This window comes from Gymnodraco acuticeps, unplaced genomic scaffold, assembly GCF_902827175.1.
Source record: "Gymnodraco acuticeps unplaced genomic scaffold, fGymAcu1.1, whole genome shotgun sequence".
Lineage (NCBI taxonomy): Eukaryota > Metazoa > Chordata > Actinopteri > Perciformes > Bathydraconidae > Gymnodraco > Gymnodraco acuticeps.
The window spans coordinates 3,636,216-3,648,703 of record NW_022991219.1 but is presented as its reverse complement, the minus strand read 5'-3'; the positions used below and the strand labels follow the sequence as shown (position 1 = coordinate 3,648,703).

The following is a 12,488-nucleotide window of genomic DNA, read 5'->3' as shown; positions in this document are numbered from 1 at the left end:
ATCAATGCTATATGTGAATTAGTTTAACTCATAGGGAGTCAGGGCCACAAGCTCTGAACAAATACCTCACGCCACGTCAGCAGGACAAGACCAATGAAAAATGCTTTTGAATTATGGGTGTTTTTTTGTATTGAACCCACACCAGATAGCCTTGGCTGTATTAATGCTGTCCATTTAGGGTTTCATGTGCCTCTTGCAAGCCCTCCAACTTCATGAAAGTGGCTTATTTTAAGACAATGACCATGTATTTCCTATCATCTCTTACTCTCTGTATAAACAGTGTAAAGTTGCCCTAAAATACTTTAATTTAATAAGAATAAAAATGTAGGTTCAATAATGCAGTGGCGTCTTTTACCACACCATTTAGTTTGATGCAATCCTAACTTAAAAAAACCTAATACCAGTCTTTTTCTATTCTGCATGTCAGGACATTTAAAGAACGATATGTGATGCCAAAGAATCGTGACAGAGAAGTTAAATATTCAAACATTTCAAGCTCATTTCAAATTGTTCCTGGTGAAACACATACCCATGACATGGTGCTTGGTGGCCAGTATGGTGGCATGGGTCAAATCATCAGACTTAAATGTGGCGCCGCTGTCCTTGGAGCTAGTATCTACAGTCAGCTTCAGCTTCTCTCCCACAGCCAGAGCAGCCAGCTGCTGGTGGAGATCACTGTTCTCTGAGAGGGAAACGGAGACGACAAGAGGTTAGACGCAGTAGACAAACTTTCAATTAAAAATTAAAAGAGGGATGAATTCTTACCTCTGCTAGCCAACATTTCAGACACAGCTTTTCTCTCCTGCACGCCGTTGAAGAGTCTGGTCTCGGCATCGCCGTCCGGAGAGATGACCTCTGACATCTTCAGCGTGACCAGGAAGCGCCGTTTCTCCTCATCCAGGTTGGTCACTTTGGCGAGGACCGTCTGGCCCAGCTGGAAGGCAGACGCCGTATCGCTGAGGAACTTGGTGGTCATGGCCTGAAAGAAAAAATAAATAAAAGGATTTCAGTGGGGAAATATGACGAAATAAATTATTGACCTAGGGAAAGGCGTATAGAACTGAATATCCGAGATTCATGGGTTACTTTACATTAAATAACTTTGATATTCCCCAGGACTTAAGTGGTAAATCTACAAGATAATGACTTCGAGAGAATAAAGTCAATCATTTGCAAGAAAAAAAATGCTATTCTCTGAGATTAAATGTAATATCCAATTTGTTCTCATTGCTTGACAGTAAATCTGATTGCAAAGTATAATCAGAGTATAATCCATCGCAGGAATAATAAGCGGCAAAGCAAAGACGTTTATCTAACCATTGCAAATAAAAAAAATGTAATTAACTAATGAAAAAAACATACATTTATCCAATTTCTGTTGTGATTTTTCACACAAATTACTTTATTACCTAGGAATATTCTGTATGTTCGACCTTTATTCTCGCAAATGTACTTCTTTAAACCTGCACATTTGAGATTTTTCTGTGAATATTACACCCCTCTCTTACAGTTTTTTTGTAATCTCTCTCTCTTTTTTTTTTTTTTTAAACCTACTCTGGGCTTAACATGAGGTAGTTGGAAAGACAGTAAAATCACTTTTATGTAGAGATTGTTCAGGCTAGAAACCCTTTACTCACCGACTTGGGTGCGAGCCCAAAGAGGCCGTAAGGGAACTCCACGAAGACGCCGTACGACATGATGTTCTTGATCCAACCGACCAGCTGCATTCCTACTGTGATCTCAGAGAAGTCTTTGGCCACCACGCCTTCCTCCAGAGACCATCGCACTGTTGGCTTCTTGCTGACGATCTTTAAAGAGGAGCAGCTCAGGAAAACTGGGAAAATGTTCCTTTCTTACCAAAGGGTAGCAACACATTTCACACTGTACAGAACCAATCACACAAACTCTACTTTGTGATGTTTTGACAGAAAGGATACAACATGCTGTTTGGTCTTGCTGGAGCATACGATGTTTGAGATGTTGTCTCCCTCCTGCAGGCTCTCCCACAGCAGAGGGCAGTTGGACATGTGATCGGAAAGGTGCATTGTGGGTAGCATGGCACGGTTTTCGTCAGGGAGGATGGCGACCTCCAGACCGTTGACTGACTTTTTCAGCACCTTGGCCTCCAGTTTCTACATCATACAAATACACAGGTTGAGGGCAACATTTGATAAGATAAGATTTTTAAAACCCAGAGAGACAAGGTCTTGGACTCACCGTCCCCACCTCACAGTCAAACTGGGGCTGGGGGGCTTCCTCTGTGTCTCCCTCCACTGCCGCCTTAAAGGACAGCGCCATCTTCTCCTTAGCGGGGTCACAATTGAGAACTTTAGCCTTTAACACCTGGGAAATTAATGGGAAACAAAAAAAGGAAATGAGTAATTGACAGCCAAAGGTTGGTTAACACTTATAGATGCATTGATTTTTTAAGTCTGACCTACAGATTCCGAATTTCTTATTTTTTCTAAGAACTATAACTGCCAGCTCACATTTTTCTCATTTAAATTGGAAATGTAACGGTATGTTCACAAACATTGACTATACATTTTTTTTTCTTTTATTAAAATCTCCAAAACTGTATTTAGTTAGACATTTTTCTAAACTAAACTCTCCTAATTAGATGTTTCAACTTACCTGACAAATAAAATCAAACTGAAAATAACGTGCAGTATATACCACTGGCATTTATACACCCAATATCATTTATATGAAATATTTATCCCGTGAGCCTGGGCAAATATAATGAAGATTTAAGGATTCCATCTGGTGGTGAAAAATAAAATCTATACTAAATCAAACGCTAACTAAAATAAAAATTGTTTGACGGGCTCTACATTCGTATTCACTTCCCGTTTGTGTGGCTGTGACTTATGGTCTGTACCGCTATGTGCGTGACAAAAAGCCCTCATATACCAAATGCAACCGGCAAAAGAAGAGGATAATTCCTAATGGTTCCAACATCCTGAACAAAAGACATGGAGAAAAGTTGGCGGATAATTTTGACCGAGATAATCCTCCTCACCTGCCCCACGTAGAAGACCTCCTGCGGGTTGACGATGGGCTCGGAGCTGAGCTCGTTGGTCGGCACCAGGCCCTTCACGTTGTTGTAGAAACGCATGATGCAGCCAAAGTCTTTGATGCAGACGATGTAGCCGTGGGAGACGCGGCCGGGACGTGCATCGCTGAAGCTGAGGAACAGCGGCAGGGGGCTCTCCACCAGGGCCTTCTTCCTGGTCAGGCACAGCTTCTTATTCTCTGCGTCCACGGAGAGCACCTGGAGGAACATCATCACACAAACACAGAGGAATAAAACAAATATTCAAAATGACAGGTGAATCTGCAGGTTAGAGAATTTCTCTTTTGGATTCTTCACTGACCCGACATTTGATCTTCATGCCCTCTATGTACTTCTTCTCTGGGTTCTTCAGCAGGATGTCGGACAGGTGTGTGCGGGGCACCAGGCCTTTGATGTGGTCAGACACATTCACCATCATGCCGTGAGGCAGCAGGACTGACACCGTGCCCTGAGAGGGGGAGACGGGGGACAAAGTGAGAGACAATAAACACAGCAAGTCCAGAATGAGTTATGAATAAATTGTTCATAAGTGAAAATATATTTTTCAAAAATATATTGTTACCAAGCATAAACTTCCTCACTAAATTGATTTAAAATGTTCCAGATAACTACACCAGGTACAAAATACAAATAATTTCTGCCGCAAGAATTTCATAGAAAAATAGTATGTATTTAAGAAATGTGACTATATAAAAACAAATTGTCTTGTTGAAAAGTTGGGTATGGAATCCATTTCTGCCAGTAAAATAAAAATAAAATAAATAAATGACTTCGTATTGCACAATAATGAGAAACCTATCTATAGAAACTGGGTTATTATAATGAGAAGGTTTGTCATTATAATGACATATAGGATCTTTTTTTTCAACACCTGGCTAAGTTGCTATTTTTAACTGGAGAAAATGGGCTGTCAGGTTCTTAAAAATATCCAGGGAATAATTATTTCCTCTCTTGTCTAGGCAAACTCAGAGTAATGACAGTACTACAGAAAGCTGCTGGTCACCACGATAGGCAAATAAACTAATTTCTCAAAATGTTAAACGATTACTAATACTACTCAGAGTTCCCGTTAGAATATTTTTTCGCCGGTCAACATGTCCGTTAAAGTTTAAATCTTCCGAACAAAATGAGAAAAGTGCCGGTCAAAGGTCTTCTTTGTTATTTATTGTGCTTTAAAACAAATTGAGATGATTCGATATTAAACAAACTAATCATAGTAGATTAACTACATTATTCAAAAGTGTTCAGTAACTTACAATAACACGGGAATAATAAACAAAGCGCTCTCCCTCTCCTGACAGCCAGTCAGTATCATGCAGCTCGTGGATCAGTAATGAGTGACCCGACAGTAAAACTAAACTTATCTATAACTAGTTTAGGTAGTTTGAGAGGTCATTAAAATAGCTACGTGTGATATTCTAACCTGAAGTGTGTTTTGTCCGCTCACCTCTGCATGTGATCATGCAGAGCTGCGTGTCGACTCGTCAGCAGCAGCTGATCTCTCTCTCTCTCCCGTCAGATTAGACTCGCGTTTATGTCCATATCGATCAGATCCAGCTAATGATAGGACTACCTGCTATATTAAAAGACACCTAAACAATAAGCGTCGCTATGCAACCGGGTGAGGCCGCAAAGTATAGCGCAGCATTATGCATTTGTTTACATGCCCACCGGAACCCCGAGGCATTACCAACAGATCAACGCACAATCAACCCATACAGGACATCTCTTTCTCCACATGAAGTGTTAGACATTAGAATTGACTATTATTGTCTGTCACATAAATGGCGCAAGTTGCACAACTGATGCGTTATTGCGCTAAACGGAAATGATTTTGAACGGACACTTTGACCGGAGAGATTTAGATTTGCCGGTCTTCAGCATATTTTACCGGTCGTAGTCCGGTAATTACCGGCTAACGGGAACTCTGATACTACTTCATTATCTTAAATTACAAGTCATTTAATTTCACATTCTGATTGGATTGGATTACTTTATGGTGCTAAGAGAAATAGTTTTATGCACAAATGTCAAAAAATGTGGTCCTTTCCTAATACCTAAAAACCCACAGATTTGACTAAATTCATTAGTGGTATTAGGCATCCTCTCAGTGCACACAAATATAGGATTTATAATCTATCATACCAAAACTAGCTATAATAGATTATACATCATATTGCATGATTTTATCGGCCCTGTCCTGCAGGAATCTTTCAAAAACTAGTGTTTTAATTTTTTCTCACCTCTACAACCTGTCCGGCCTGAAGATCATGATATCTGAAGAAACGCTTTGAAATCACACTCCTGAAAAACAGGACAGAAAAAGGTTAGTCAACATATCAAATAAGAGTTGGGAAGTTGTTGCCAACTACACAATATCACTCAAATGAGGTAACACTTACTTTCGCAGACTAGCAAAGTGAATTTGGTCCATGGGGCTGAAGTCCATGATCCTGCAGATGTGCTCAGTCCTGGCCAGCAGTCGGTTTTCATTGGACAGCTCGCTAGACTCCTTAACATGGTTCCTCTGTGATGAAGGATACATTTAAAGGAGACTTATAATGCTTATTTTCTGATTCATACATGTATTTTAAGTTTCTTATAATCATGTTTATATACTTTACTCTTCAAAAAACACATTAGTTTTGACATACTGTCTGTCGGAATGTACATGTATTCACCATCTGTCTCAAACGCTCTGTTTTAGTGCCCGTCTCTTTAAGACCTGAAGATGCTTAGACTGCTCTGATTGGTCAGTGATACAGGGTCTTTCAAATCAAGTATCGATGCACCATCATCAGACAGTGTAGCTGCACTTTCTACATGTATAACATCATAGTTGGGACATCACAACTATACCTAGTTCCTAACGGTATGTTTAAAGACAGTTTTTAAATATGTGCCGTTTTCATTTACTTGTGGACCAAGCAATGTGTTACTTTCACAGTATTTATGTTCCACTTAACCATTAGAATAATAATACATAAAATCTCACTATTTACATTATGGGACCTTTAAGTTATTAACCCAATGCTGAGTCAGATTTTTTTTTTACAAAGAGTATTTATTCTACTTAAGACTAAAATTTGCCTAAAATATTTAAAAAGCATCCCCCTGACTCACATGTACGAAGGCCATCGTGTTGTCAGGCAGTTCCAACAAGGCTCCAGACATGTGGTGCATGGCGGTCATCTTGCAGTCCTTCACCACCTCTCCGATGCGGTCTCCTCCAGCAGGAGAGATGTTGATTGAGGACCCGGGCTGAGTGAGGAAGGTGCGCAGGCTCAGGCCCACCAGACGGGTGGAGGGATCCACATACAGCACACAGGCTCGCACCTGGTGGATTAATGCAAAACAGGCGGCCATGTTTATACTTGAATATAAGCAGATGTAAAACCATTAATAAGTCAAACGTTTATTATTTATATCTATAATGTAAAAGCCAACAGGATCAATGTTCAATGTCAGTGTTACCTGGGCGCCCTCGGTGTAGCTGTCTGTCTGTTCTGGCTCCATGTGGAGAAAGTCCACCTGGCCAGTGAAGGAGGACAGGAAGTCCAGGAGCAGACCATGTTTGGTCACCTGCAATACAAACAAAAATACTTTATACAAATGAAGCAATGCTATTACTGAAGATGTGAAATTGACTGTAAGAGCATATCAGTCACAGAAAAATGTAAGTGTTTTCCTCGGAGAGAAGATGTACTCATTACCAAAATAAAAGCTTTCTCTACCTTTTTGATGGTGGCTTTGACCAGAAGTCCAGGCAGCAGGTTAGTGAGGTTCCAGCCTTGTTCGGATTCAGCACAGGCCTGGGTGGGGGTGCTCAAAGAAAGGCGGATAATGCGCCCATCGTTCTTTACTTCGTCCACTCCACAAGTGACGTTCTGACCCACTTTCAGCTCTGGAGAGACAAGAACAAACGCTTTAGACATTAATCCATGACTTTATGCTAAACAATTGGGAAACAACTGCACTACTGCTACTCTGCAACAGAACATGTGGAATCCACTAAGATTGTCATACCTTCTGGGTGTTTGTCCTTTACTGCTTCCCTGGGCAGGAAGGCTTTGGTTCCACTGAGGCCAATGTCAACTATGTAGCCATGATCCTCCACGCTGTCCACACATCCACTCAAGACCTGAGTTGTCACAAAATATATGTAAAATATATTGTTAAATAAAACTAAAAAGGTAGCTGATTTTTGGTAACCACATTTTAAACTAAAGATCATTATGACTGACCATGCCAGCTTTCAGAGAGTTTGAGGTGAGAGCCTTGTTGACCAGCTTTGGATTGATTGACAGCTGGATGCTGAGAGCGCCTCCTTTGGCTAGATCCAACTTGGCAATCACACACCTGAACAGCATGCCCGGGGAGAAGATGTCTTGCAGAGAGCAGATCTCCTGTGAAGGGAGAATACAATCTCTTGTTACAGATTCAAAGATTCAAAACCAATCATGTCGTTTGCACAATAGCTACAGCGTGGTTGTTGGAAATGAAAATCTTAAATCCAAGGCTTGTATCCTAAGAAATTAGTAAACTATTGACATTGCAATTGCAAATAAAGAACCCGTAGACTTAAGTTAGTTGCTATATTATTCTAGACTCCGCATATCCAATAAAGCCAGAACTCACATATATCATCCCAGTTAAAAATACTAAGAACAATTGAAATATATATGCCGTTAATAGCTGTGCAATATATACCTGGCTGCTCTATCTTCAGAACTGTCACAGGATGTGTATTTTGTAAATTGTGTGTACTAAAAAATAAAAAAATGTTTATCTTTAATATTTACATCTTGGTTATTATTAAAGTGGACCTATCATTCTATATTTGAAAGATATATTGTAGGGCCATACCTATATAAAACACGTTTTTTTTTCAAAATTAGGGGTGCAACAGCTAATCGACTTAATCGATTACGAAATTAGTTGCCAACTAATTCAGTCGTCGATTCGTTGGTGACGTCATCACGTCTGTTTTACGCGCCGTTAAGCTCCAACGTTATCGGTCTTTTTATCGGTACTGGAGACATTTAACAAATATATGTCATGTATTATTGCTACAAAAACATTATATCGCAGTCTTAGTGTCGCCAACTCGTTTCTAATATGCAAAAAGACAAACAAATGCGTCTATGATATATTTTCGATCTTTCGAGATCTCTCTCCCCCGTCTGTGTGCGAGGGGGCGGGGCAGTTTACACACACGCAGCTGCTACATGCAGCAACACACTGCGGAGATGGCGGAGAGAACTCGCTTCGAGGTGTGGTTAAATGTTACCCGTCTCGATGAGGACAATGCTTGTTACAAAAAGTGCAATAAGAGTTTAGCACGTAAGGGCGGTAACACGAGCAATTTGTCTGAACATTTAGCAAAAGTGCTCCACATTCAGACGGAGGAATGCACCGGGTTCGACTGTCTTTCTAGCAGCTCTGTAGCCCCGTCCGCGAGCAACGTTTCCATGTCAGGTGTTATGTATGCTAGCAGCAACACACGGAGTTAACTACATGATACAAACATGGGGTCATGATTAGAGGAAACTCAGTTATTTAGTTTGTTAAAGTTTCAGCTATTCTATTTACAGTCTGTCATCAGATTATTTAATACGATTTATTAAAACACTGTTGTTTCTTTTGATGTGAAATATTATTTATTTAATTTAAATAAAAAGCAATGTTAATTTTGTTCAAAATGTGTTTAGTTAATTTAATAATATATGTATTTTTGAATCAAGTATTCATCTTTATTGTCTTCATTGTTAGTTTCCACATGCCTAAAACAACCTCAAGCTAAATCTAAAAGTTGATGGCTAAATAAGAGCGTTTGAGAAATTGTGCAAGGCATACAGTAATAGTCCGAATAGTCGATTAATCGTTTCATTAATCGATAATCAAATTAGTCGTTTGTTGCAGCCCTATTCAAAATACCAAACAGATCCCCCATTGTAGCCATGCCTCATACTGCTCAAACCCCTCTTTTGAAGCCCTGTAATGCCCCTTTCACACCAACGCGTTTTCAGCTCCGGCTCAGAGCTGGAGCCTGAAAAGTACAGTTTTTTCCTGTTCACACCGCAGAGGCGCCACCGGTTCACTTCCAGCTCCAAAAAATGGTCGGTCTAGAGGCAAGAGCTTCGGAGCTAAGAGGCGGCGTCGCTTACGTCTCTCTTACGTCGAGGCGGGGGCAGGAGCAGGGGCAGGGGCAGGGGCATGGGCGGGATCAGCCTCCTGAACAACAACAAAATGCTTGCGTGTGATGTTTGTAAAGTTCCAAGTAAAGTCGTCCCTTGTAAAGTCGTCCGATGCCTTCCATTTCGTTTCGTAAGAGGATAACCAAAGCGAACAGCGCTTCAATACAATCGGCCATTGTTGTTGTTGTCGATGTGAGGGATTTCCGCACGGTTTGGATTTTATGAAGCAGGCACGTAAACGGTGACGTCATGACGCAGCAGCGGCAGCTCTGGGCGGTGTGAACAGAGCGGGAGCATAAAAGGGAACCCGGAGCTGAACCAGAAAAGTTCCCGCTCGGAGCTAGAAAGGGAAAAGCGCTGGTGTGAAAGCCGCATATAGAGAAACTCAGATTTTGGGTGCTTAGCTTGAAAAAAAAGAAAGAAGAGGAGGCGGAGCTAATGCCTGATCAGAATTCTACCGGAGATAAAGTTAAATTCTGCTTTGATAAAACGCCATCCTGTTTAAACCACGTCAAGGATTATTTCTGAAACAGTATGGAGCTCAAATGCCTTTTCTCTTGCAGGTTTATCACAAGGCGAGTTCCTTTTTTTATTTCCTGCTTTTTAAAACACTCTCTAGGACAGGTTAGCTCTGAGTGTTAGCGAGGCTTGCTAATGTAAACAAAAACGAGATTACATCCAAAACACGTCAGGCATTGTTTCTGATAGCAACTTTCTGTGGGTCCGCCGCCAATTTGACGTCAGTTCGGATGGAATCTGTATCTGCTCGTTGTACACCCGTTTTTAAAAGATTTGGGTACGGAGGAAAAGAGAGAGGGTTTTATTTTCTGACGCTGCCTGAGTTCCCCCGACGCACCGGGGAAACATATTTATGTATAAAAAGACATCACAAAGTGCATTTAGCATGATAGGTCCCCTTTAAGCTTTCTTTAGCTCTTTTCTTGCTGTAAAAAATGCATATGTCCCCTCTGTGGGACAAATAAAGGTATTCTGATTTTGAAATGTGGACGGAATTGTTTAGAATCGATGATATATCCCAGTGACATTTCTAATCCCCACCCTGCAGGCTTACCTCTGTATCAGCTGACTCCAGTTGCTCACTGAGCAGCTTGGTGTACGAGTCACAGATGTTCTTGATGCTGAGGAAGCCTTGCATGCCACAGGGCAGACTGACCTTCACCTCAAAGTCAGTCACCTCCTTCACACAGCCCAGCATCAGGATGCCCTCCTTCAGATTCTAGGAAATGAGGAATAATACACAGAAGATCAAGAAAAACAAACATAACATTTAATCAGCGGTGCCGAATAAACTATATCATTTGGAGAAAATGAGCCTGCTATACACATTTAACAATTGATTCACAAATGCTGGTTCTTGACAAATGTTTTAATAATAATAACTTGGATTTATATATAGCGCCTCCAAGAAACCCAAGGACGCTTTTACCTTCATGTGCAGGATTTCCACACACTTGGATGCTGCGTTCAGTGTCAGGCCGTCTTCCTTGCCCGTCTTTGACTTCTTGAGCTTCTTGCCGTCATCTTTGCCCGCCCCCTTTCTTTTCTTTGATTCTGCTGGTTCATTTGACTGCGACAGAAAAGCAAACAATCATTCACAAATGAGTTTTGTTAATATCATTAAGTCAGCAAGGATACCATTTTGATTTGATTCAATTCAGGGGCTTGTGATTGATACTAAAATATATCATGAGCACATTAAAGATAATTGGTAACATAAATATGTTAACAAAAGGCGACTAAGATAGTATTTGACAATTGCATCCCTAGCCTTTTCCATATACAGTATTTAAATGAAGAACAATACTGTATTTCATATAAATATTTGAAAATAGATCTCAATGTTAACTTGCCTTATTTCTCATCTTCAAACACTATATGAAGGTGTGAGTGAACCAGAGTGAATAAGAGGAGTATGATAGCAGAACAGCTGATGCTTAGCTTGAATGAATAATAATCCTCTTTTTGGTGATAGCTACATACACACAATCCTGAGTGATTTGGCTAGTCAAAGTAAAGTATGTTCACAGTTATATGGACACAAAGACAGAAACGAGTAGGACTTCACCTGGAACAAGTTGTCGACCTCTGTCCTCTGCACAGCTATTTTACTCTCGATGGGCTTCTTTGCCGACCCTCCTCGAGGGAAGTCCTCCTCCACAGATGCCATGTTTGATGTTGTTTCAGATGTCTTAGAATATTAAACGCACTGTTGATAAACAAAATCCCAAACAAATTAAACAAACAAGTTATGTTAAGCCAAGTGACAAATAGATGTTATTAGAACTAGATTGTGCCTCTCACGCAGAGATGGGAGAATTAATCAGACCTTGTACTTGAGTAAAAGTAGAAATACCAGAGTGTAGGAGTACTTAAAAAAAAACGTTAGTACCAAAAGTACTTAGTAGGCTACGCAGATTGGTCCATTTCAGAATAATATATATATGATATGTTTTATAAAGATTGATCATTAAAGTGTTCTCAAAGCTGGTAAAGGTGCAGCTAGTTTTAATGACTTTACTGCAGGGTAGCTTGTGAATTGACTCCAAGTGGAACTAAAGTCTGATTTAAGACTTGATTAGATTTCACACCATTAATCCAGATCTGTAAAGTAACTAAAGGCATGACATAAATGTAGTGGAGTAAAAGTACACCATTTAACTCTGAATTGTAGTGGAGTAGAAGTACAAAGTAGCATACAATGGAAATACTCAAGTAAAGTACAAGATTCAAAATTCTACTTAAGTTCAGTACTTGAGTAAATGCAATGAGTTACTTCCCACCTCTGCTTTCATGTAACTTAACCAGAAATCTTACATTTTAAAACTAGTTACTATTACATTGGAGTTACAAATACAGAAGAATGGTGCGAAAAATATAACCAACCCTACAAAGCTCAGTTCCAATTCTGCTGCATTTAAAGTTACCATTACAAATGCACGAGAAGAGCACATGAGCTAACGTATTAAAGCACTCAGACTGACCACAAAGAGAGTGTGGCAGCATAAAAAAAAGCATATACAGAATAGATAAACCTCGAATGGATTAAAACGTGTATCAAATGATTCTCTCAGAATTTATCATGAAATGTTTCCTTACATTAAATCTCCGGAAAAACTCACATGTTGTTCAGCAACACGCCATGATTCTAACCCGGAAGTACATCCAATATAGGCGTGTCAATGTTCCACCAATCA

At 40.2% G+C, this 12,488-nt stretch overlaps 1 protein-coding gene across 3 annotated transcripts in view; it reads right to left on the bottom strand.

Moving 5' to 3' along the window:
- pdcd11 (programmed cell death 11) overlaps positions 1–12,488 on the bottom strand; it is a 23,532-nt gene extending 11,044 nt beyond the window's left edge. Inside the window, exons 1-18 of one of the 3 annotated variants that reach the window (XM_034239140.1) lie at positions 12,414–12,488; positions 11,360–11,500; positions 10,721–10,861; positions 10,346–10,510; positions 7,321–7,482; positions 7,103–7,217; positions 6,811–6,980; positions 6,551–6,658; positions 6,200–6,412; positions 5,479–5,603; positions 5,320–5,380; positions 3,378–3,524; positions 3,023–3,274; positions 2,218–2,343; positions 1,938–2,132; positions 1,638–1,808; positions 766–979; positions 530–682 (exon numbers count right to left, since the gene is read on the bottom strand). In XM_034239140.1, coding sequence (XP_034095031.1) covers positions 530–682; positions 766–979; positions 1,638–1,808; positions 1,938–2,132; positions 2,218–2,343; positions 3,023–3,274; positions 3,378–3,524; positions 5,320–5,380; positions 5,479–5,603; positions 6,200–6,412; positions 6,551–6,658; positions 6,811–6,980; positions 7,103–7,217; positions 7,321–7,482; positions 10,346–10,510; positions 10,721–10,861; positions 11,360–11,461 — 2,620 coding nt within the window. In that variant the 5' untranslated portion in view covers positions 11,462–11,500; positions 12,414–12,488. Of the gene's footprint in view, positions 1–529; positions 683–765; positions 980–1,637; positions 1,809–1,937; positions 2,133–2,217; positions 2,344–3,022; positions 3,275–3,377; positions 3,525–5,319; positions 5,381–5,478; positions 5,604–6,199; positions 6,413–6,550; positions 6,659–6,810; positions 6,981–7,102; positions 7,218–7,320; positions 7,483–10,345; positions 10,511–10,720; positions 10,862–11,359; positions 11,501–12,390 lie in introns of those variants that run through there. The other 2 variants (XM_034239138.1, XM_034239139.1) reach the window with 2 other exon arrangements.